This window comes from Podarcis gaigeae (genome assembly GCF_964106915.1).
Source record: "Podarcis gaigeae genome assembly, chromosome: 3".
Classification (NCBI taxonomy): Eukaryota; Metazoa; Chordata; class Lepidosauria; order Squamata; family Lacertidae; genus Podarcis; species Podarcis gaigeae.
Window position 1 is genome coordinate 50,529,650 of NC_139680.1, and position 26,534 is coordinate 50,556,183.

The 26,534-nt window shown below is 40.4% G+C and overlaps 1 protein-coding gene across 19 annotated transcripts in view; it reads left to right on the top strand.

The window, feature by feature from the left end:
• Positions 1 to 26,534, top strand: part of ARMC2 (armadillo repeat containing 2) — a 90,605-nt gene that overhangs the window by 41,163 nt on the left and 22,908 nt on the right. For 3 of the 19 annotated variants that reach the window (XM_083731126.1, XM_083731137.1, XM_083731141.1), the window contains 6 exons: positions 10,906 to 10,994; positions 20,719 to 20,859; positions 22,336 to 22,592; positions 23,125 to 23,197; positions 23,887 to 24,066; positions 26,022 to 26,221. In XM_083731126.1, coding sequence (XP_083587252.1) covers positions 22,375 to 22,592; positions 23,125 to 23,197; positions 23,887 to 24,066; positions 26,022 to 26,221 — 671 coding nt within the window. In that variant the 5' untranslated portion in view covers positions 10,906 to 10,994; positions 20,719 to 20,859; positions 22,336 to 22,374. Of the gene's footprint in view, positions 1 to 8,332; positions 8,418 to 10,905; positions 10,995 to 11,252; positions 11,310 to 11,550; positions 11,672 to 16,764; positions 17,285 to 20,718; positions 20,860 to 21,070; positions 21,173 to 22,335; positions 22,593 to 23,124; positions 23,198 to 23,886; positions 24,067 to 26,016; positions 26,222 to 26,534 lie in introns of those variants that run through there. The other 16 variants (XM_083731143.1, XM_083731136.1, XM_083731138.1 and 13 more) reach the window with 15 other exon arrangements.

Below are 26,534 nucleotides of genomic sequence, written 5' to 3' on the forward strand. Positions count from 1 at the left end.
CTGTACAGTTTATCCCACCCAGTAATACAGCAGGCATAGTAATGGTAATCCTGGTCCTTGTGCTGTTAAGCTATCAGTATTTGAATTTCCACCCAGACAAGATTTTTACAGCAACTTATTGGCAGAAAGGACAAGATTTGCACATCCACTGTATCTGGGAATCCCAGAGAACAATACTACAACATGGGCTTTTGTTTTGCAGGGGCACCATGGGTGTAGCCAAGTGGGGGGGTGGCAGCTGCCCCCCTAGATCAAGTAAAACAATAGAAATACTTAACTAACTCATAAATCACATAAGTTCTGCCCCCCCCCCCAAGGTCTTGCCCCTCCTAACAAAAATCCTGGCTACGCCCATGAGGGGCAGAGGATTTAAAGATCTGTTCAAGGAGAACCATCTGAAAGCTTATTGCAGCTATCTTCAAGTAGAAGATCTCTAATAGCGGATAAACAGGCTTGACCTCCATTACTGTCATGGAAGACTTAGTGGACATTCAAGTCAAGAATTGCCCCGCTCAAGCAGAATGCAACACGCAAAGGTCGCCCCCCGTTTTATGCGGGGAGCGGTCATTGTGTGGCTACACTGGTGTTTTAAAAGTATACTCTCTAAACAACAACAGCAACAAAGTAGCCTTTGTTCGCCATTGCGGATTTATGGTACAATAGACTGCATTTAATTCATAAGAAATGCAGGAATTGAACATTTTGGAATGAGATTTGGGTCTCAGACTTTATAAATAAATGACAGTTATATGGCAGAAATAGGCAATTTCTTCAGCACTTAAAATCATGCAGAAAACCCATTAAGCCTGATGGCTGTTTCTTCAATTTGCTAATTTTTGTTTTTCTGCAATACAGTTTTGTGTGCATTTGGTAGACAGCATCATTTAGCTGGCATAGAAGAGATATCATAAATACCACAGTTTTTATGTTAAGTATGATCAGACATGAACCAAACTATATGCCAAATGTGAAGCAGATCCCATATTTTAATGCTTGGAATAAGGTATAACCAGCAGTTACATAACTGATTATCATACTCTGGACACAGCATTGCTTACTGTTGTAAGAACATTGCAAATCTTCATTATATATGCTAGTGGCATGTACATGAGTCACTTAATTTTTCACTATTTTTATGTATTAATTGCATATGTATTTAAATCATCCAAAGAGCCTGAAACATGTGTATTGTCTTTTTAAACCTCCCTTTTATCCCCACAACATTTCACACAAAGCACATAGTTAAAGTTTGGAATTTGCTCTCAGAAGATGCCTTTTAAAAAGGGTTATAGACAGATACATGAAGGAAAAGGCTGCTATCAGTGGTTACAGCCCATGATGGTTAAGTTCTACCTCCAGTGTCTGAATGCCAGTTTCTGGGAACTGCAAGTTCCAGCAGAATGATGTTGTGCTCAGGTCCTGCTTACAGGCGTCCCATAGGTATCTTCTCATAGGCTAGACTTTTTATGTTTTTGTGAGGTAGGTTAAGAATGGGAGATTGTAGCTTGCCGCAGCCAGCCAGCCAGTGAGATTGATATCTGTTGAATATTACACCTTAATTTTATCCTTGCTCCAACAAGTTCAGGGCAAGTTTTCTCCCTCACTGAATCCTTAATGCGGTGAGTGCAGTTAGTCTGCAAGACTGTGAGTGGCCCAGGGTCACTCAGTGAACTTTATAGCTGAGAGAGGATTTGAACCTAGGTCTCCCTAGTCCCAAACTCTGCCTGCTGCAGGCCACCGTACTGTACACTGCACGAGTCCTCTCAGAAGGCAAGAATGATTCCTGCAAAAAGATCAGGAGTGGATTCCCTAGTAGACATTTTTGAGTGTACATGGGCCTTCTGTGTTAATTGCAAAAAGAAATGTCCCTTAAACCATCAGAAGTCTGGGAGACACAGCTCTTGCTAGTGGGAGACTTAAAATACCCAAAATGCCACTAAAGCCACATGAACCAACATTTCTTCTACCTGACAATCCTGTGATTGGAGAAAGGCTTTTCTTTCTTTCTCCAACCATTTTCAAGACAAAGAGCTCAAAATAATAACCTTTGTGCTTCATTTTGAACTAAAAGCATCTTCTTCTAGCACCCTACAGAGATGATTTATTCATGGAACGGCATAATAGGTAAGAGTAAAAATAGTTGAGGTGCCCTTTTGGCTTCAGTAAAAAAATAAAAATCAAATTAAATTGCATTTAAAAATAACTACTTTGACATTTAGTTTAGATAAATACTTTACCCTTCCCTGGCACCAGTCCGTCAGTTTAACTGAAACATATGCTGCTTCCATTTACATTATCTCTCCATCAAAGCAGTTCACATCTCCACTTTTAGAAATTATACAAACCACAGAGACATTTGAAGAGCCTGCTTCTTCCATAATGCACAGACTTTAATATTTTGCCACTTCTATTACTGCCTTTTAAAAATTGGCATTTCCAGCAATTTAGTGACTATGCTGGTTGCAGCAATCAAGAAGATTTGGTTTGGTTTGGGCTGTGTTACTTTTAATGTGAAAGTACTTTAAGCTTTTGTATCCCACAGTATTATATTTTTCTGGTTCTGGAAGGTCAGGATTCTAGTTTGAATTCCAAATTGCAGAATTCCAGCTTGAACTGGTGGTAAGTTACCTGGTATGTTACCAAAGGTTGCCACGGACTAACACGCATGTGGCAACCTACAGGCCGCACACAATCATAAGGAAACCTGCAGCCTCTGTGGGTGCCTTGCTACTCACCAACATTCCTTCCATTAGTGAATTTTGATGCCTCCCCAGTGGGTTTGTGCCGAAGCCCACCCACCTCCCTCCCCGTATAAATCATGCTCCTTACCGCCTGCCAAAGTGGAGTTTGGTGGTCTTGGGGCAGTGGGAAAGAATGTGAGATTAGAGATGGCAAGCCATTCATCTAGGACTACTGAGACCAATTGGTGCTTATTATATTTTAAAATTAGTTATTATTTGAAAGAAGAAGAAGAAGAGTTTGGATTTGATATCCCGCCTTTCACTCCCCTTCAGGAGTCTCAAAGCGGCTAACAACCTCCTTTCCCTTCCTCCCCCACTCCCTGAGAGACTTCAGGGAAGTGTGACTGGCCCAAGGTCACCCAGCAGCTGCATGTGGAGGAGCGGAGACACGAACCCGGTTCCCCAGATTATGTGACTGCCGCTCTTAACCACTACACCACACTGGCTCTAATAGATATTAGAGTGCAGTAGGAACAATTAACACTGTGAGGGAGCTTTTAATGGGAGCAGCATAGGGCATCAATATTCCATATATTTGTCCTGGTTATTTAAAAAAAAAATGTAATATGTACTATTTGCAAACAGCCAAACTAAGCAACATATTGTTAAGAATTTCGGCAAATCATTGAAGATAATAATGCCATGGGACTATGTTGTTTTTTCCAAATGACATGTAACCTGCCTTTCACCATGCAACTTCTTTTTTAAATGGCCCACACTTTATTAATTTTTGACCAGGCTATTTAACAACAGATATCTGTTTATATTGCATGGCATCTAGCAGGACTGACTATTCTGGTTGTATTTTTTTTTTCCCCATAAGCAAGCACTAAGGAATTGCCTGAGAGCAAACTTTATACTTCAACATCTTTGCCTTGCAGCAAGTGATAACTTCAGAAAAGGCAAATAAATCTTCCCACTGTCCTCTCCTCATTCTCTGACTCCAGTAACTGCTCTTGTCTCACTGTAAAATTTGCCATGGCAGGTTACCTACTTGATTTGTCCACTGCACTTGAAGTGGTTGCTTCAGCCTCTCTTCAGCCTGTCTTCTCTGTCAGTAAATGCATCCCCCACCCCACCCCTGTCATTAGGAAAATACACGAAGATCTACAAAATGAGTCGATGAGGACTGGATTCATCAGCTAGTAACCATATGGTCTCACTCTAAATATAGAGTGATGATAATCAAAAGATTATGTGATGGGAGTCATTGCCTTAAAAATAAAGATAAAATGCAATAAAAATAAAACACAACCACAAATAATCCTTACATCATTTTTGTCATCTTTATTTTATTATATTATGATATTACCAAAGACTTTTATTAACTGGGTGGTATCCTTGCCAGTTTTATATTGTGTTTTTAACAATGAAATCTTATCTGATATACTTGAATTTTAAATTTTATGATTGACCTGGCGGCCATTGTATGTTCACATAGAATCATAGAATAATAGAGTTGGAAGAGACCACAAGGGCCATCGAGTCCAACCCCCTGCCAAGCAGGAAACACCATCAGAGCACTCCTGACATATGGTTGTCAAGCCTCTGCTTAAAGACCTCCAAAGAAGGAGACTCCACCACACTCCATGGCAGCAAATTCCCGTGTCGAACAGCTCTTACTGTCAGGAAGTTCTTCCTAATGTTTAGGTGGAATCTTCTTTCTTGTAGTTTGGATCCATTGCTCCGTGTCCGCTTCTCTGGAGCAGCAGAAAACAACCTTTCTCCCTCCTCTATGTGACATCCTTTTATATATTTGAACATGGCTATCATATCACCCCTTAACATGCACCATTTTAATTGGATAGTTTGTTTTTGCCAGCCACTTGGGATATTTCCCAGTAGAAAGATGGGTTATAAGCAATTGTAAAGGACCCCTGGATGGTTAAGTCCTGTCAAATTTGACTGTTGGGTGTGGTGCTCATCCCCATATCTAAAATCCAGTCATTTAGCACCTCTACTAGGTGAACCAGAGGGTGCCATATAATGAGGTATGGGGGAAAGAGAAAGCTTCCTGCTCCATAATTGTATGAGGTTCTTGTACACAAAAAGGTCCGAAAAGGGTACAAGGTAGGGAGCAGAGATCGTCACTAGTCCTAAAAGCTGCTTCATTTGTTATAATTTTTTTACACAGAAGAAGCTTCTGTGTAGGAAATAATATAGGAAATATAAAGACAAGGACATTTCTGTTTCCATATAGTGTGCATGCATTAGGGAACCATGGCCATTTGTGGTTTCCTAGCACTTATATACACATGTTGTTGTTGTTGTTTAGTCGTTTAGTCGTGTCCGACTCTTCGTGACCCCATGGACCAGAGAACGCCAGGCACCTCTGTCCTCCACTGCCTCCCGCAGTTTGGTCAAACTCATGCTGGTAACCTCGAAAACACTATCCAACCATCTCGTCCTCTGTCGCCCCCTTCTCCTTGTGCCCTCCATCTTTCCCAACATCAGGGTCTTCTCCAGGGAGTCTTCTCTTCTCATGAGGTGGCCAAAGTACTGGAGCCTCAGCTTCACAATCTGTCCTTCCAGTGAGCACTCAGGGTTGATTTCCTTCAGTATGGAGAGGTTTGATCTTCTTGCAGTCCATGGGACTCTCAAGAGTCTCCTCCAGCACCATAATTCAAAAGCATCAATTCTTCGGCGATCAGCCTTCTTTATGGTCCAGCTCTCACTTCCATACATCATTACTGGGAAAACCATAGCTTTAACTATACGAACCTTTGTTGGCAAGGTGATGTCTCTACTTCTCAAGATGCTGTCTAGGCCTGTCATTGCCCTTCTCCCAAGAAGCAGGCGTCTTTTAATTTCGTGGCTGCTGTCACCATCTGCAGTGATCATTGAGCCCATGAAAGTAAAATCTCTCACTACCTCCATTTCTTCCCCTTCTATTTGCCAGGAGGTGATGGGACCAGTGGCCATGATCTTCGTTTTTTTGATGTTGAGCTTCAGACCATATTTTGCGCTCTCCTCTTTCACCCTCATTAAAAGGTTCTTTAATTCCTCCTCACTTTCTGCCATCAAGGTTGTGTCATCTGCATATCTGAGGTTGTTGATATTTCTTCCGGCAATCTTAATTCCTGCTAGGAATTCATCCAGGCCAGCCTTTCGCATGATGAATTCTGCATATAAGTTAAATAAGCAGGGAGACAAAATACAGCCTTGTCGTACTCCTTTCCCAATTTTGAACCAATCAGTTGTTCCATATCCAGTTCTAACTGTAGCTTCTTGTCCCACATAGAGATTTCTCAGGAGACAGATTAGGTGATCTGGCACTCCCATTTCTTTAAGAACGTGCCATAGTTTGCCGTGGTCAACACAGTCAAAGGCTTTTGCATAGTCAATGAAGCAGAAGTATATGTCTTTCTGGAACTCTCTAGCTTTCTCCATAATCCAGCGCATGTTTGCAATTTGGTCTCTGGTTCCTCTGCCTCTTCTAAATCCAGCTTGCACTTCTGGGAGTTCTCGGTCCACATACTGCTTGAGCCTTCCTTGTAGAATTTTAAGCATAACCTTGCTAGCGTGTGAAATGAGTACAATTGTGTGGTAGTTGGAGCATTCTATGGCACTGCCCTTCTTTGGGATTGGGATGTAGACTGATCTTCTCCAATCTTCTGGCCACTGCTGAGTTTTCCAAACTTGCTGGCATATTGAGTGTAGCACCTTAACAGCATCATCTTTTAAAATTTTAAATAGTTCAGCTGGAATACCATCACTTCCACTGGCCTTGTTATTTGCAGTGCTTTCTAAGGCCCATTTGACTTCACTTTCCAGGATGTCTGGCTCAAGGTCAGCAACCACACTACCTGGGGTATACGAGACATCCATTTCTTTCTGGTATAATTCCTCTGTGTATTCTTGCCACCTCTTCTTGATGTCTTCTGCTTCTGTTAGGTCCTTTCCACTTTTGTCCTTTATTATGGAAATCTTTGTACGAAATGTTCCTTTCATATCTCCAATTTTCTTGAACAGATCTCTGGTTCTTCCCATTCTATTGCTTTCCTCTATTTCTTTGCATTGCTCGTTTAAGAAGGTCTTCTTGTCTCTCCTTGCTATTCTTTGGAAATCTGCATTCAATTTCCTGTATCTTTCACCATCTCCCTCGCATTTTGCTTGCCTTCTCTCCCCCGCTATTTGTAAGGCCTCATTGGACAGCCACTTTGCTTTCTTGCATTTCCTTTTCATTGGGATGGTTTTCGTTGCTGCCTCCTGTATAATGTTACGAGCCTCCATCCATAGTTCTTCAGGCACTCTGTCCACCAAATCTAAATCCTTAAACCTGTTCCTCACTTCCACTGTGTATTCATAAGGGATTTGACTTAGATTGTATCTTACCGGCCCAGTGGTTTTTCCTACTTTCTTCAGTTTAAGCTTGAATTTTGCTATAAGAAGCTGATGATCTGAGCCACAGTCAGCTCCAGGTCTTGTTTTTGCTGACTGTATAGAGCTTCTCCATCTTTGGCTGCAGAGAATATAATCAATCTGATTTCGATGCTGCCCATCTGGTGATGTCCATGTGTAGAGTCGTCTCTTGTGTTGTTGGAAAAGCGTGTTTGTGATGACCAGCTTGTTCTCTTGACAGAACTCTATTAGCCTTTGCCCTGCTTTGTTTTGATCTCCAAGGCCAAACTTGCCAGTTGTTCCTTTTATCTCTTGACTCCCTACTTTAGCATTCCAATCCCCTATAATGAGAAGAACATCCTTCTTTGGTGTCACTACTATAAGGTGTTGTAAGTCTTCATAGAATTGGTCAATTTCAGTTTCTTCAGCACCAGTAGTTGGTGCATAAACTTGGATTACTGTTATGTTAAAAGGTCTGCCTTGGATTCGTATCGAGATCATTCTATCATTTTTGAGATTGCATCCCAGTACTGAGGGCCACTCCATTTCTTTTGCGGGTTTCTTGCCCACAGTAGTAGATATGATGGTCATCCGAACTGAATTCGCCCATTCCCGTCCATTTTAGTTCACTGATGCCCAGGATGTCAATATTTATTCTTGCCATCTCATTTTTGACCACCTCCAACTTACCCAGGTTCATGGTTCTTACATTCCAGGTTCCTATGCAATATTTTTCTTTACAGCATTGGACTTTCCTTTCGCTTCCAGGCATATCCGCAACTGAGCGTCCTTTCGGCTTTGGCCCAGCCGCTTCATCAGCTCTGAATCTACTTGTACTTGCCCTCCGCTCTTCCCCAGTAGCATGTTGGACGCCTTCCGACCTGAGGGGCTCATCTTCCAGCGTCATAACTTTTATATGCCTGTTGTCTTTGTCCATGGAGTTTTCTTGGCAGGGATACTGGAGTGGCTTGCCGGTTCCTCCTCCAGGTGGATCACGTTTGGTCAAAACTCTCCACTATGACCTGTTCATCTTGGGTGCCCTGCTCGGCATAGTTCATAGCTTCTCTGAGTTCTTCAAGCCCCTTCGCCACGGCAAGGCAGTGATCCATGAAGGGGTATATACACATGTACAATGTGCAATATTAATCTATGAAACTGCTGGGGCAAGTTGTCCAGATATTTGGGTTGCAGCATCACCAGTATCGGGGTGATACTCGACTCTACTTCTTGTTTCTATCTTCTGATTCCAGAGAGGGGAGGCTAATAAAATCCAAAACCAGTGTTTGGAGGTAGTTCTGGAATGGATGAGAGTCTGAAAACTGAGCTTGCAGCCAGGTAAAAGAGCAGTAGTGTAGCAGATTGTTTCTTCATCATCATCATCATAAATTTTTATTTGTACCCCGCCCTCCCCGGCCAGAGCCGGGTTCAGAGCAGCTAACATCATACAAATAATATAATATCTATCAATATCTATAGTTGTTGCTAGGTAGGATTATACTCCCTCTGAAGGACCAATTGCACAAACGTGTTTTCCTGGATCCGGTGCTAACTGGAGAAGCTCAGTTGGTGGCAGTTTTACCAATTTAGGCTGGTATGCGAGGTGCAACTGTATCTGGAGAGGCCAATCCCTTCCTCAGTTATACAGATTGGACCACTGCAATGAACTGCACATGGGGCCACATTTTAAAATGGTTAAGAAAATTCAGCAGATCCAATTTCAGCTGCTTGAGTTCTGTTGGGACCTAAACGGTCACAGCATGTGGCACCATTACTGTACCAGCTATACTGATTAAATTGTAGCATTTCCATGCTTTAATAAAAGTGCTGGTTATGTTTTTTGAAGCTTTACATGTTTTGGGTCAAAGCTATTTAAAGAACAGAATCAATATGCCAGCAGTCTGAGGTCAACAATGGAGACTCTTCTGATTTGCCTACCACCAGAGGGTACAAGTCACAGGGCATTTTCCGTGGTAGCCCCCCAGCTATGGAACTCATTGTTAATTGGGTTCTTTCAGACTGCAATACTGTAGACTTTCCAGAAACATTAGGAGACTTGTCCCCCCCCTTTTTTTGGTAGACTTTTTCTTGAAGGACAACAAATTTGGAGGGATTATTTTCTGCTGTTGGGATTGGCTCTATCTCAGTAACTTTGCATTGGCTGCATCTTTTACTAATTGTTGGTTTTTATTAGTATTTATCCATTAGTATTTTTGTGTGTGTGATTTGAATGTTTCATATATTATTGTTATTTGCTTGTTTAACTTTACATTCTTGTTTGCCACTTTGTGAGAAATGATCTAAAAGGCAGGATATAAATTTTAAAAGTAATAAATACAAAAATATTACACTCTCACATATGTCCTACACTGAAGGCACTTCTGTCAGGGAAAGCTTTGTATAGTGCAAGGCAAGGAAGCCTTTCAAAATGAATGATGATTGTAAAGTATTATTCAAAGTTTTCAGGAGCACTTTTTAATGGGATAATCTTTAACGCTTGTAATTCATAAAGTAATAAACAGCAGCTGAGATTGATTAATAGTCAAAGCAAATTTGAGGCATGTAATCAATCTCGACAATTGTTTATTGAAAATACTTTTCAAAGTGACAGAAACTGTTGGTTTTTCATAGTAAACTATAAGATTAAAAGTGGGGGTTGTTTATTTCCATTGGCAGGGTTCAGAACTCTGTTGTCTTTTGGGACTTCTTGGTTGGCTCAGATTGTATATTACAGGGAGTCACCTTTCTAGATACAACATTTATAGCAGGGCAATACCTTTATTAAGTTCAATCAAAATGACACAAAATTGTGAGCAAACTTAGATGTTCTTAGATGTTAAGTGAAACATCTAAGGGGAATAAAAAAAGTGCAAAGGCCTATCTAATCCAGTATCCTGTTTCAGCAACCACCCACATGCCTTTGGCTCAGACCTCATCAGTGTATATCTGAAGATGTTTGCCCCCGTGAACATCATTTTACATTTACCTATATGTAGGTGTCGCTTAGTGGCAGACCACATGGACTGCATGCAAAAGCTTCCAGGTTGATTCCCTGGCATCTGCAGGTAGGGCTAGAAAGACTGCTGTCTGAAACTCAAGGGAGCTTCCGCCAGTCAATACTGAGCTAGATATGGTCTGACAATATAACTCACGTTCTTATGTTATCATTTCAGACCTTAATCTGGGGAAGTTTTCTCCTTTTGACCTAGGTAGTGAAGCTGAAGGTTTTGTTCTTTGGATGAAGCCAGAGTTAGCTCAGATAGCTTTTGCAACATCATAAAGCTGCTTATGTGGGTGCGGGATTTTTGTTCTCTGAGTGCATCAGCAGAACACGCATAAGCCCGCCCCACCCTGTCACACCCCATTATGCCCCCATTCTGCCCTCCTCTGGGTCCAAAAGGACGCACCCATCGGCGGTCGCATATCAGTTGAACACACACAAAATGGTTGCCAGCTGTACTAAGAATTATTATCTAGACCAGTGGTTCCCATTTGGTGGGTCACAGACCCAGGGGCTCCATGACACCATTCACATAAAAATGTGAATATCAGAGATATCAAAATTTTCAAAAGTAGGGGGTCCATGACTTGGCTTTTGAAAAACGGGGTCCGCAGTATTTAGCTAATTGGGAACCACTAGTCAAGACCCTTATTTCACTCAACAAGATTTTCAGAGCCAACTGATATTTTGTGTCATTGGGTAAACTACAGAATTTTGCAAAATCTATGGTAATTTTGAAAACAATCAGCCTTAAATAGAGTACAGTTTTTAATGGCATGAACCTTACACAGACCTAACTGTAGACAATGTTGTTTGTAACCACAGGTTATTCCACATGGAGAGTATTTTCATGGACGCCAAAATATGCATCCAGCCAATTCAATGAGGCCTGCATGAACATTGTGATGCAGAGAGTAAGTTTATCCAGATGCACATCTGTATCTACATTAGCTGGGACACTACAGTACTTCTAGGCATGAGTTTTTCTTACTAGATTTGGTGGGATTCGGGCAATGATCATATACTCCCCATCTCACACTATGCTCCTGATTTTGTATAGTGGACAAGATAAACTGTCTTTAACATAGGAATGGTAAATCATGGTTAAATGCAAATTACATACTACACACTGTCCAGACCCTAAATTTCCTCCCTCATTGCCTTTGGTACAGGAACCCCAGATATGGAATAGGTTGCCCAGAGTCTTCTCTATTGTGGAGTGTTTTTTTGTAAGTGAATAACCTTTCATTCACCCATATTTTTTCATTGTGTTTTGAGTCTGTGCTGCAAACTGTTTATACTGTCACTGTTGCAAGGTTTTCTATTTAACATATTTTGCTGTCTTTTACTGCTTATTGTTGATTTTAATATGTGTTGTAATTTTTAATATTGCCTTGTTTGTAAGCCATCCAGGGATTATTTATTTATAAATGAAATTTGTGATTCCAAATCTTTCCCACTATTTTTCAGATGTCTCTGTCAATGAATGATATAGCAACACCCACCACAGATTTTAGTCTCTTTTTTGACTCACGCCTCTATCAGCATGATGACACACTAGTTTGTAACTGTGCTGAAGCCATTGTTCAGGGTGAATTTAAGGAGAAATTACATTTTCTAGAAATACTTTTTCCTTTGCAGCATTCCATACAATTACAAATAAGTCCCAGATCCTAATGTATGTTACTTGGTTTGATGACACATCCTAGTGTAGTCTGTTCCAGATATAGTAGATGGATGAAGAAAGTATGTGTATTTGAAGAAGGAACCTTTTTTACAAATTAAAAGAATGAGGTGCATGGGATTTCAACCATTAAGACATGGCAAATAAAAATTACAAAGGGAAACAAAGCAGTGGAATAAAAATTAACTCTTGAACTTGACAACCTAGAGAATGGGGAGAATAAAAATAATGTGCATATGAAAAGAGTAAGAGAAGGAGCCAAGAAAGCCTAGTGACTTTTATACAAAAGTGGCTCAAAGAAATGTTAGATTATGATAATCATAGGGAAAAGGTTCATGCTCATTATTTTGCCAGCATCATGGAACTAGATCCAGAGGTTTTGACTGGATGCTATATAGGTAAAGGAAAGGTTCTGGGGAGAAAGCCAGAGAGAACAATTAATTGTCCATTATGTGTCAGAAAATGACTTTTGGAAATATTTTTGCCTTTTGATTCTTAAACCAAGAGGGGGACCAGAGAACAATGGAGCACCAAGAAAAATTAGTTCATTGCAGATGGAGTTCGATTTCCTTTGTGGTGTCTGCCTGCACAGGAAAAGAAGAAAGGAGGAATACAGATGAGAAGAAAAATAATATATTTCTCTTTGTGAACTTGGTGACACTACATAGCCAACAGGGAAAACGTCTCCTAATTTCAGTACTGGTATTATAAAACCAGAATGACATATGGAAATGATTTTTCTTATATATCAGGTTATAATCCCAATCCAAACTACCTTTACTTGGAAGAAACTCTTCATTTCTTTTAATGGATTTTACATCCAAGTAGGTTGTTTAGGACTGAAGGCTTAGGTGCTAAAAAAGACAGAACTTTTTTAAGTGCTGGAAGCAGTATTGTTGAATTGCCATTGTGCCACCATACTTCCTTCTTTTTGTCCCACCATAGTTGTTGATCAAGCTAACTTTTCAGGTTATGTAGCACTTCCAGGGATGGGCTGGCCAATTTCCCCCAATTTCCCCCTTTGGGGTGCAGCAGAAATTTTACCTCAAAAGGGATATTGTAGAGTTGGAAGAGGTTCAGCCACAATGATAAGGGTCTGGAGCAACTCCCCTAAGATAAAAGGTTGCAGCATTTGGAACGTCTTAATTTTAAAGAAAAGGTGAGCAGGAGTGGCATGATAGAAGTTTATAAAATTATGCATGGCATGGAGAAAGTGGATACCTTGTTGGCCACTGAGAACAGGATGCTGGACTATATGGGCCTTTGACTTGATCCATCAGGTTCTTCTTGTGTCCTTATGTTTATAATTATCTCTGTGAAAGAACCAGGTGGTGGACTATATATGCAATTTGCCTGATCCAGCAGGCTCTACTTATGTTCTTATGTTTAGGTTGGTTAGGATGAAAAAGGCCGGATAGTCAAGCATAAGGGGACTAGGACCTGTGATGTGGTGTTTTCCCAGTTAAGTAGTTGTAGTTTCATCACTTTTTGTATAAGGGGTTGCCTTATACTGAGGCTTGTAAGTTTTTTGTTAAGAAGTGTTACTGTACTTTCAAGTTTTCCTTTGTCTCTCTCTATGCTCCTCCCCACTGTGTTTTATCTTGTCCAGGGCAGCCCTAAGTGACTTATAACCAAGCAAGCAAGCAAACAGGGAAGCAAAACTCTCCACAAATACAGTAAAACTGGAGGGGTGTGTGTGAAATACATTAAAAGCACGCTAACCAATTCTATTTTTTAAAAAAATATTTTTTATTGCTTTTTAACATACATATCATACATATCACATACTTACACAGCCAAGAAAAAAGGAAAAAAGAAAAAAAAGAAAAACAAAACATGTAATACATAAAAACATAGACAACTCAACTTACATTGACAAACACTCATCGACTTCCCTTTATCTCGATTTCGGAATAAAGTTATCATATTTTTTATCCGCAGTGTCTCATTTTTCAAGCAATTTTTACGTAGTAAGTGTTATCTCATACCTACTGTGAATTTTTCAAATATATTTGTTTTTTATCAACATTTTTATTTTCCTTTTATTTCTGTTTTCATATATAACTTAAATTTATCCCATTCATTATTAAATTTTGTACTTTTTTGATTTCTTATTTTCTGTGTCAATTTTGCCAGTTCTAAATAGTCAAATAGTTTAGATTGCCACTCTATTATCGTTGGGATTTTAGACGTTTTCCAATACTGTGCTATGAGGGTTCTGGCAGCCACTGTTGCGTATTGAAAAAATGTTTTATCTTCCTTTTTGATTTCTTTGCCAATTATCCCCAGGAGGAAAGCTTCAGGTTTTTTGCTAAAGGTGTATTTGAGGACTTTTTTTAATTCATTATAGATTCCCAAAAAATTTTAAGTGTCTCACATGACCACCACATATGTATAAAGTCGCCCTCCTTACTCTTGCATTTCCAACACATTTTATCACCTGTTTTATAAATTTTATCCAATTTTACCGGCGTCATGTACCATCTGTACATCATCTTATACATGTTCTCCTTGAGTGTTGTACATGCCGTGAAGTTCATACCTTTACACCATAAAGCCTTCCATTTGTCAAACTCTATATTATAACCCAAGTCCACTGCCCACTTCACCATCACCTCCTTCACTTCCTCATCATTGGTGTCCCACTCAAGTAACTGGTTATACATTTTTGATAGTAATTTTGTTCTTCCTTCTATTATTTCAATCTGAAATCTATGCACGCCAACCAATTCTAAAAGGCCACAAATACCAGTAGTTAAAGGCCAAACACCTGGTTATAGAGGAAAGTTTTTCATAGAATCATAGAACTGAAGACTTGGGACTCAGATGGTCATTTAGTCTGATTCCCTTCAATGCAGGAATTTTAACTAAAGCATCCATGACAGATGGCCATCCAGCCTCTGCTTTAAAACCTCCAATGAAGAAGAGCACCACCTTCTGAGGGAGTCATTTCTGCTGCTGAACAGCTCTGGCACCTAAAGATATGTAATGATGGTGCCAAGTGAGCCTTATGCTTATTCATTTGTTCAGTTTCTTTCTCAACCTGATGGTTTGTGATTGCCTTACATCTTTGCATTGCAGTCTGCTGGCGCTGCTATTAAATGCAAAGTCAGTTCCTAACAAAATCTCATTCACCCATGATTCCATGGGGGATAAAAAGGCTGACCTAGCTTGTATTACTGAAAGGTGGCTTGACGAGCTGAGGGTATAGTTTCTCCTAGCTATGCCCTCCTACTTAAGTACTCAGTTCAGTATCAGAATAGAGTCAGGAACTGGTGGCAGCAATGGAGGGTTTCTGTAGTCTCACTGTCTCCAGGCTTCTTGTCCGTTTGAGTGCAGTATGGAGTATATGTATCTTGTGTTGAGTGACCAGGACAGATTAGAAATTCTGCTGGTGAATCACCTGACAGAGGTGGTATTGGATATGGTGTTGAAGATTCCCATGATGGTTGTTCTGGGCTGGGGGGAACCTAGTTTTCATGCTAAGGTACCAGGTCCTTGATGGCTCTGGTCTTTATGGGCGCCATTACAATCCTGAGCTATTCCAACATGGCTTTAGCCCAACACATAAAGCAAGATACACCTGATAGTTGTTTCTTGGTCACACAGGAGGATAGTAATCTGAAAATGGGGGATTTTGCATTAATGTGATTGAACCACTTCCGGTTGAAATCTAGACTTGCATTTCCCCTCTGAATGCATGGGAGGTCTATTAATGTAATTCCCACTCAGATGCTTTTGGGCACTGATGGACTCCAAAGGGCTTTTGGGGATCTTCTGATGAGCATGACAGGCACACTTGCCTTAGGTCTTTACATGTATGAAATAAATGTCAGTAAGGTCATAATGGAACCTCTTTATAAATGCCTCAGCTTTTATATGTTTTGGAATCTGACTTTGGAATAAAAGCAAATAGAAATACAAATCAAGCGGCCCGGAAATGACCATTGCTAAAAGGAGTTGTTTTGGGGAGAAAAGTCAAAACAAAGTGAGCTTGATTAATTTTCTGCATCACTTAGACTAAAAGCTGGTCAAAATAGGGCAGGAAAATCTTGTACAGCACAATTTTACTAAGAAGTCCTACTGAGTTCAGTGGAATTTACAATGTAATCCTATTCATTGTCTGCTTATAAGAATGTAAACTTGAGTCCTGCCGGATTAAACCGAAGCCCTTCCTACTCCAGCATAATCTAGAACCAAAACCCTGTCTAGAAGCACAGGTTCTGCAATAAATGCCCATCTGGAAGTACCTACCCTTTTCCTTTTAGCAAGCCCACTAATGATCTAGAGCCCTTGCCAGATCTGCAGCTGCTGCTATAATATTATAATATTATATAATATATCTGTAGATCAACATGGTTTCAAAGATTTAGGGTGTGAATTAGATCATTTTTGGGGGTCCCTTCCATCTCTGCAATTCTGTTATTTAGGCTGAGTGACAGGGCTGCTGACATAATATATATATAAATGAAGCAATAATGTAACATATAAATCTTAGAGACGACATACAGGTAGAAAAAGTAGTCGTGATGTTACATATAAGGGTGTTGCAGTTATAGTGAGTAAGGAAGAAAAACAAACCAGTGCAATTAAGATGGGGCTAAAGTCTGTTGCGCCGATGTAAGGCGTGGGCACAGAGCTGACTTTGTAACACTATGCAGGGCAGAGTAACGATGCTGCCAGAGAACACTTCAGCAGAACCAGCGGCAATGTGGTGCCTATTTAAAGGTAAAGGGACCCCTGACTATTAGGTCCTATTTAGGTCCATTAGGCCTATTTAAACTTGAGCGCTAATAAATGACTTCCCACCTAGCACAGTTAGCATGGACGAATACTACGGTGTCGTTTTTGCGGCAGAACAGCCCCGCCTTTCCCTCCTGCTCGCCCGCCAACATTTCGGGGCAGGTTGCCGTATTGAAAAAACAACAACGCGGAAGTAGCTCGAGAGGGGATAAGGGCAAATGCTTCGGCCGCTGCTACAGAGCATGCGCCGTTCTTCCGAGCATGCCCAGTACCGATGACGGAGGCGCCCGCTGCCCACTCTTACGGTGCACCGGTTGCGACGGGAGCAGAAAAAGCAGCAGCGGCTGACCCGGCGACCGTCCTTTCCTCGCAGGTTCTCGGATACCTTTCTTCCCTTCAGTAGCTTGGAGGACACGGGGAGCCCAAGGTGTGGAGAGTTGGAGGAAGGGGGTAGCTAAGTAGGGTTTTTGCGCGCGCGCGTGTGGTTGCTAAGGTGACCGAGGCTACCTGGTCGGTTCCCAGGGAACAGGATGCCGCCTGGAGCAGAAACTGCTAAGGACTTCCTGGCCTGACTGCCTAGATTCTCCTTCTATATACCTCCGTCCGTCTGTCTGTCTGTGTGAGTGAGTGAGTTACTGGACTTTTCCTGGGCTTCCAACCCTCTTGGCGGATGGCATCAGGGGTGCCCACCTGCACTCAAGCCTTGGATTGGGTCTGAGGTTTGCTGGTGGTTGTTAGAAATGCACCTATTCCTAGAAGATACTGAAAGTTAAATAGGTAAATATGTAGAAAATGAAGCCTTAAAGACAAGAAGAACCACGCTGGTACCAATTCGGTTCTCTCTAGAACCAGCTTGTTGTGTGAATTGTTGTGATTAGCAAATACATAAATGTCCTACATTTTGCCTGTGCAAAAATATAATATGCATAAGGCTGCGATGTCGGTCAGAAACCTATGAGTAATTGTGAACCCAGCTATTTAAATCACGTAGTATTTCTTTGCAGCTGAGTGCCTGTTATAACTATATTGAAGAAGTGTGCATGCACACGAAAGCTCATACCAAGAACTAACTTAGTTGGTCTTTAAGGTGCTACTGGAAGGAATTTTTTTTGTTTTGACTATGGCAGACCAACACGGCTACCTATCTGTACTTAGGCAACTGAGTGCCTGTTCATTTAGCTTGGGTAAAAAAAATGCATATAGAAGTTTGTAATAATCTAAAACACACACTCCAAATACAGTGCAACAAGCACATGTTTGCTTTCAGGATATAGGAATGCAAGGGTATCCATTTGTAGAGGAAGGAGGAGGAGAAATCGGCATTCTTAATAGCAGTTTATACAAAAAAAAAATTCCTTCCAGTAGCACCTTAAAGACCAACTAAGTCAGTTCTTGGTATGAGCTTTCGTGTGCATGCACACTTCTTCAGATACGAAGAAGTATCTGAAGAAGTGTGCATGCACACGAAAGCTCATACCAAGAACTGACTTAGTTGGTCTTTAAGGTGCTACTGGAAGGAATTTTTGTTTTGTTTTGACTATGGCAGACCAACACGGCTACCTATCTGTAACTAGCAGTTTATAGTTATTTATTAACTTATTTGTTTAAAACCATTTATATCCCTCTCTCCCTAAGGGTATTAGAGTGGCATACACTAAAATAGTAAAATATATAAAAAGTAAGTATTCTGGAGGGTGGGGAGATTAGAATTGGGTGGTGGTATATGCTTTTAGAGTTAAAATAAACTCCCTTCCTTGGACTATACTGGTATGTTTCAGAATGAAAGACAGGGGAAAGGGACACGCCTAACATTTTCCAGCATCCTCACCCCTGCTATTCAAAAAAGAGAGTTGGGAATAAATCAAGGCAGGCAGGCAGCCCTAAACCTAAATTCTCTAGTGCTATATAGACAGCGATAGCCAGGGGTGTACCTAGGTGTTGGTAAGGTTGGCCCTGCCAAGGGCCCAGGTCAAGGAGGGCATATAAATTACACTCTTCCACTTTGACTCCATCATAGCAAGCCTGTAGGGCCGCCTCTCTGGCCGGCTGGCAGCACTACTAGCTCCTTGCCTAGGGTGCAAGTGGGCCTAGCTATGCCTCTGGCAATGGCCTTAGCGGGGCTTCAACAGAAGAAAAACAAATTTCCTCCTTCCTCTCCTGAATTCCCTTCCTCAGACCTGATCAGCACGATTCTTTGTGAGTTTTTAATCTTTTCGAATCACTGGGAGGAAAGTAGCACTGGTGTACTGCTAACTTTTATTTTTCTTCTCAGAATTCAGATTAGTCTTTATTTCAAAGACATGATGGTTCTTCCAGTGTAGGAATTCCATTCAGATTAAGGATATGTGGCTCCTTCATTATTCAAATAAAACATAAAACACAAATACCGAAGGAGCATGTTTTTAATAATGTGCGTTTTATTATTTTTGAGGGAATTATGCCATATCCTAAGAATAAATCATAACTTTTTCATTATGAGCAGAGTTGGTCAAAATGTGGTAAGTGAGGAGACAGGAATTTTTTGTTAATAAAAGTCTGTTTGCAGGCTTGACTATGGCTCTGCAGTACAGAATGTATTCATGTCTCCCAGGTTGCCAGTTACTTAATTAAAAGAGAGCAAATATTAAAATCCAATAAATGGTATATCTCTAGAGCAAAATGTAAGGATTTTAAAGTAGAAGGAAATGACTCATTCTTCAAAGACTGAGACCAGCGACATAGGAATTATTAAGGTGTTCTAAAACTTCAGAGTGCAACAGGGAGTATAATAGAAATTGAAACTGAAAGATTTTGTTTCTGTTTATATTCCTGTCACAAACTTAATTTACCATTTGATTATAGCACTTATTTAATTAAAATATAACCTACTGTTAGTACTTAAAAGCCAAAATCATGACTCCAGCTTGGAGTTTGTGATAGAAGAGAAGAAACAAAAAAGAAACAAAAACAAAAACAACTCACAAAAAATATACATATCTGATGCAATTTTCCAGATTAGAAAATTGGTTTGTTTGTTAATCTCCTCTAAAAATTTGTATAGTTCAGTCATCATTTTAACTCTCATGACTTCCTCAAAGGAACCCTGGGTATTCTAGTTTGGTGAGATAGCTAACAATTAATGGAAGTATGTGAAGTTTACTATCCACATCAAATGAGAGTATGGATGAACCCAAAGCCAAACCATAGCTTAGCCCCAGATAGCACAGCAGCAGCAGAATTGGATAAGGAGTACAGCAGCCGTGATCTTCACTTCAGGAGCCCACATGCTGAGCCATGGTTGATGTGTGAACTGGGTTACCATATACTGAATTGTATTTTCACATACATACATACATACATACAAACATACATACATCTAACCGTTATAGAAAAGTCCGTGTAACTACTGAAATAAGAACTTAACACTTAAAAACTTTAAAAACTTAAAACTTTGTTGGCACAGCCTATGGTTCTGAAAAGGTCTGGCAGGAAGTTCTTCCTGCCAACAAATCCTTCCAGCTTGCTTAGCGTTCAATGAATGTGTAGTTTCCCAGCTGCATTTTCCGCATGTTGAATTTCAGAGGCCAGTTGGCATACCTAAGAGCAGTTGTTTTCAGCCTATTTTGTTGAAGGTATCTCAGAAACTTTTAAAATGATTTTTAAGTGAGAAAAGCCACAATAGCAGATCAACCTGTTTGAGAAACCTGCATTCGCCTGCCAGTCATCCAGTGTACATTAAACAAGTACAGAGAAATCAACTGTGTATATACATGTGTGAAGTCACTGTTCAGTAAGAAGCTTTGATCCCTTGAAAGAATGTAATAATGGCTGTGGAGTTTGTGCTTAAAAAGAAGTGGTTTGAAAAGAAGCACATTATACAAACTTAAGTCCTGAGAAGTTTTTACTAGAAGTCAAACTGCCATGCCTTTTTATGCAGAGGAGGCAACAAATTAACAATAAATATTCTGGTTAGATTTTTGTTGGTTATCTACAAAGAAATTGACTTGGCATGTTGCCTTAAGCTGCATAAATGTGGAAGAAATCTTTCATTGAGATATGGGCTGTCTGGAGCTTGCATTTTTTAAGTTGATGATCTGTCTTGTGTAGGATATTAGTGTTTGTTCTTTTTGGCTGTAGTTTCGGTTTACATTTTCTATTAGAACAATCCCTAGATAGCACTGATAACTTGTCTTGTTTGTTTTGACAGTAAATGTTTTCTTTTTATCATTCAGATCCTGCTGTGATATCATCATTGTAGTATTGTGGTAAATACTACAGCTTGTGGGTGTTTATATGGCTATTTAATGAAGTCTTCTATGGAGTCAGGAAACTGTTGTGTTTGGCCCTGAAAGTGCATAGCAGTGAATCCTTTGGTGAGTATCTTTTGTGCATATGTTTGTGTGACTTCCTTCCCGCTGGAAGTGATGTTCTGTGCTCACTGTACTTCTCCATTGTTTCTTTGCCATTAATAATAAAGCAGTAGGATAATAATCATTGGCAAAGAAGCTTGAGTTATCTAAGAGTGCCTTTCTCTCCCAGGTTCCAAAAGTGGCATCTCTGAATGGGCTAATCCACATAAGCTCTAAAGTTGTGGGAAAGTGGGATCACAACCACCTGGCCCATCAGCTGAGTGTGTCTGGCCTGCCTTAGTCTCCCAGTAACGCAGCTACCACATGCATAATGCAGGTAGAAGTTGTAAAAAGTAAAGTTATAAAATGTATACTGACGGAAGTTAGAAAATCCCACAGGAGATACTCTGACATAGTTCAGATGGAATATCCAGGACACTTTCCAAAATGGCCTTAAATGTATGTTGGAAGTCCTCCAGGAGACCATAGAGTTTAAATAATGCTCTTCTACTCTGATCAACAACCACCCCACATGCATACCAATAGCTCCCAATAACACCCCAAGGGGATTTTTCAAATTTGGTTTATTATCCAGGATTTTTTGCTGAACAAGAAGAAAATGTTCAGTAAGCCTTACTACAGAAATGCACTGAAAAGACAAAAAATATCCAGCTTGTCATCCTATATAAACAATACACTGTAGACAAAATGCTCTCTTCAACATCACATAAGTATTACTTTCATGTGTGTATTAAGCTCATCTTACATCTTACCATGGGCCGCATATTTTGGATTCTGAAAGCAATAATTTATTATTGTTATTATTGCATTTATTTAAAGTAGCCATATCTGATGGGCAAGGCTATGCTGTGCATAGGTTCTGTGAATTTAGAGAATGTCTGACATAATGTTTTACAGTGGTACCTCGGGTTAAGAACTTAATTCGTTCCGGAGGTCCATTCTTAACCTGAAACTGTTCTTAACCTGAAGCACCACTTTAGCTAATGGGGCCTCCTTCTGCCACCGTGCCGTCGGAGCACGATTTCTGTTCTAATCCTGAAGCAAAGTTCTTAACCCGAGGTAATATTTCTGGGTTAGCGGAGTCTGTAACCTGAAGCGTATATAACCTGAAGCGTATGTAACCTGAGGTACCGCTGCATTTTGTAATGGTCTTGATGCTTTAAGGGTGCATTTGCACTTGCATGTGCTGCTGATTACTTTAATTGTATCAGGAAGTAACACAAATATATCAATAATAGCAGAAACAAAGCAGCACTGGAGAATCCTGCAGCTTCCTGCAGAATAGCTTCTGCTGCCATGCAGACTAGACTGACCATGCTAATCTGTGGTGCAGACAGATGGCTGAGCAGCATGAACTAATGACCAATGCAGTGGGAAACACAGGGATTATATGTTCATCAGAGTGTGATCTGAACCTTGAAATACTGACATTGCAAACAAGTTTCTAGAACTTTTATATTTCCTATCTCTTCTGCACAGTGTTGGAGTACTTACTGCAAACTCATTTCTATCAGAAAAATGAAGCCCTCAAAGAACAAAAATGTAGAATATTCAGAAGGTTTCTATAAGCCCCCATTAGCTGTCCAGAAGACCAGTGCTGAGATAATAAATGAAGCACGAAATACACTAAGGATTTTAAAAACTCAAAGACCGTTCACACCAAGGGAGGAGCAAAGGAAGCTTTTTGGATCTGCGTCTTCAAGAACACCTGAAAATAGACCACCTTCTGCTTTTAGGTATGGGGTTTTGGAGGGAAGGGCTATAACCCTACATTCCGTGTCAATGGGAGATAAAATCTAAGTGTCTGTCTATTGATTCAGGTGAATTAGAGAAGTATAAAAACGCAGGTATAAAATTGTCCATCTATTTTGGTAGGGAGTACATGCTTCCTGCTGTATGGATGTAGCTGATAAGAAGTTTGGCTAGAAATAACTGAAGTGTTTCTGACAACTTAGAGAAGCACTATCACGATATGGATTGCCATTACAGCTGCTCAGTAGCCAGCATAGAGAGGACTTGGAATAAGGCAGCATTATTCCTTGTGCCGTTGAGTAAGTAGAATAGGCACCATGGCATATAACTAGCCCCTTTATTTTCTTTACATCTTCTCTAACCTGTGTTTTGTTTTGCATTCCAAAAAGCGATTTTCAGTAAAGCAATTTGGCAAAGGTAGAATTTTCGCTCCATTAGTATGCACATAGAAAGTACTTTGTGAAGAAAAACATGTTATCTACACATTTAATTAATATGTTCTGTTTTTCATTCCAGTCTCCATGCTTCCAGCTTTGAATGGGTTGAATCAAGGCCTGTCTCTTGTGCACGTCTAAGCCCACTGGACCATGTATGTATTATCTTTTAGCAGGGCTTTGTGTATTCTGTGCTCCATTAAAATTATGTGCCAAGAAAGACTGCATTCTGCAAACTTAATGCAGATTGACACTTAAGGCCACTTTCCATCACCTAAGTATTTTTCAGCTGCCTCTCTGGCTCCTTAGGTCTCTGCAAGCATTTCTTACACAGCACAGGAGGAACTTGCTTTTTACAATTAGATTATCAGGAAAGTGAATTTATGCCCACTACCACATTCGGTGCTTTTTCTGCAGTCTCATGGAACTGTGGCATATTCCTAGTCCTATTCATTGGAAGTAAAATTACAGAGGCTGATACTGAAGCATCCATGTCTTGCTTCTCCCCACCCCCCTTCTTTCCAAAACCATCTTTGGAAATGTGTGTAAATAAGTTTTGTGGCATTTCACTACAGTGGTCTGTAACAAGAATACCCTTCGGAGTATTTGTTCCTTTGTGAATTCACTTAAGACCTCAGAGTCAGCTCCTGTTATTTACCAGGAAGATAAAATGAAGTAGTAAACAGACTGGCTTAAGTTTAGTGGAACTTCTTGCTCAGGGAAAACTATTATGAGAAGAAATTTGTCAATAAATAGATTATGGCAAGACCCATAATGTTAATAACCTCCGTCTTCTGATTCTTACAAGTGCCTGCATGTTAAATTAGATCTTTTCTTGTAACAGAAGCCAAAGTTGCTGTCATCACCCAGGAATAATGAGGAGCATCATATTTCACCTCCTAAATCACCAGTAGATTCAGAGGAAATTAGGAGAATCAGCAATGCTCGTGCCCGTTTGTTTAGAACCGCATCTCATGGAAACCTTCTCCCAGATAAAATACTACTTCCCAAAGAGAGTAAGAATGTTTCTATTTAATCCTTTTTACCAAGCTTTTGTAAGAACTCAATTACTGTATAAAATATATTAAAGTCAGCCTAACTGAACAATTGGATTTCATAGAGTCATAGAGTTTGAAGGCATCTCAAAGGTCCCCTAGTCCAACTCACTGCTGATGCAGAAAATTTACTGCTCCACAGCCCTAGGTTGCGGTCATAGGAACATAGGAAGCTGCCTTATATGACTCAGACCATTGATCCATCTAGCTCTATATTGTTTCTCCAGGATTTCAGGCAGGGTTCTCTCCCTCCCCTTCCTGGAGATGCCAAGTGATTGAACTTGAAACCTTCCACATGCATTTCAGATGCTCTGTTTCTGAACTATGGCCCTTCTCTTAAAGTCCAGTGTTTTAGTTTGCAGTTCATCCCAAGTGAAATTGTCTTTTCATACATTGGTGTAGATCCTAAGAGCCAAACTGTGCAAGATGCTAATGATGTGATCAGAAATAGTGTTGTTTTTTAAATGAAATGCCAGGCTGGGGGAGCTGCAGTAGTTATTGGCTTCACAGCATGGGAGGAGAGCCTTAATCTCATTAAAAATCACGCGTACCCAAAACATAAATGCTTGGGCAATTAGCATTTTGTGGAAGCGGGACCTCCAGTTACTATGTTTGGCTGTGTTTGTGTGAGATTGTGGTTGGGAGGGAAGGCTTAAATCATAGAACTGGAGAGTAGGAAGGGACCTTGAGGGTCATCTAGTCCAACTTCCTGCAATGCAGGAATATGCAGCTGTCCCATATGGGGATCGAACCTGCAACCTTGGTGTTATCAGCACCCCTCTCTAACCAACTGAGCTATTTAGAAAGCCATGCTTTCCCCCTCCCCTTGCTGTTCTGTTGACTATCCGCCTCACCACCCCATGTGCCTGGTATTTAATTTTAACAAAATCAGTGTCACAAATACTATCCTGCCACTAGCTTCACGTGTAGTTAGTCCATAAATTAACCTTCTACAAATGGATGGGTTCCTTCCATCTATAGAAAACTTTCAGTCCAGTGGAGGAACCCACAATCAAAAGGAGGGAGGACATTTTTCACCAATTCCTCCTGTAGCCCCACCACTCTGTTCCAGAGAGTCCCTGAGCCCTCCAGAGACTTTCAGAGGGTGCAAGGGGCTGCAGGGGGATGGGGAATCGCCAAAAGTCACCTTCCTCCCATTTCACCAATAGAACTAGCCAAGGATCCAGACAACTGCAGTGAAGATACTTCAAACTCTGGAATAGTTTCTTTTTTAAAAAATCTGATCCCTTTTTTTTGGGGGGGGGGAGGCAGGATTTAGTTGAATGTATGAAGGAAGGGTTTGGGTTGAAATGCCAGGTAGTTCGATTGGAGCACATCCATCTTATAATATATAGTTCTTGATTTCTATACTATGTAAGAAGCTAGATGGGATTACTTCTCAATCAAGGGGGTGGCATCATAGAATTGTAGAGTTAGAAGGGATCCTAAGGATCATCTAGTCCAACCTCCTTGTAATGCAGAAATATTATTTCAGCTAAAACATCCCTGACGAAAGCATATTTCTACTGCTTTGTCCTTTGGGAAGAAAGTTAGAGAGAGACTGCTTTGGGGAAACTATTAAATTTGAGTGTGCTTCTCTAACCTTATCTTACTACTGATGCTGCAGTACATAAAACATTTTCACTTAGTTTAGGAATAAAAGTTTCTATACAGTAGAAAGGTTGAGCTCTTATGAATAAAGATGTCATTCATGTGTCTTTAGAAAAAACTTTGATGGAAAGAATACCAGCCTGCATCAGTTCCTTTTATACAGATTTCTCTTATTTTAGTTAATGCCAGCTAGCAAGGACAGTTATTACAATGTGAATAATAATATTTCAGAAGACTAGCTGTCCTTTTAAGGACATCTTTCTGTATGTTTCCTTTATAAGAACACTTTAACCATTTTGTTAAAACAGGTAAGACACTGAATTTTGAAGACCATCCTACCACGTGTGATAGTTCTGGAACTAGAGGTGAAAGTCAAAACCTGACTGTCCAGTTGACCTTTAAGGATAAGTGTGTTCCATTAACATATAAAGAGCATCAAAATAAGATAGAAGGGGAAGAAGTATATTCACAAATGACAGACATTTTGCCTTCACCTCAGTGCAGCAATCAATGGTCAGTATTTTATTTATCTTCAGGTATTTTCACACAAAACGTTTAAAAGTGGGAGCAGCTGGTGTGCTGCCATGGAGCCACGCTACTGGCATCAGCATCACTGTTGCTTAGTGGGGTGGTGCAAGGGTGCAGGATGGCACAGGATGCAGAAGGGCCATGTTGGCTCCAGCAGTGCACCAACACAGCACTGACCTCACTGCCCTTCCCTGTGTCCCAGGTGACAGTGGTATTGCTGTCGGGAGGGTGACTTCATGGCACTACACCACTGTTAGCCATCATGATGGTTATCACAAGAAAATGGATATATTTAAGA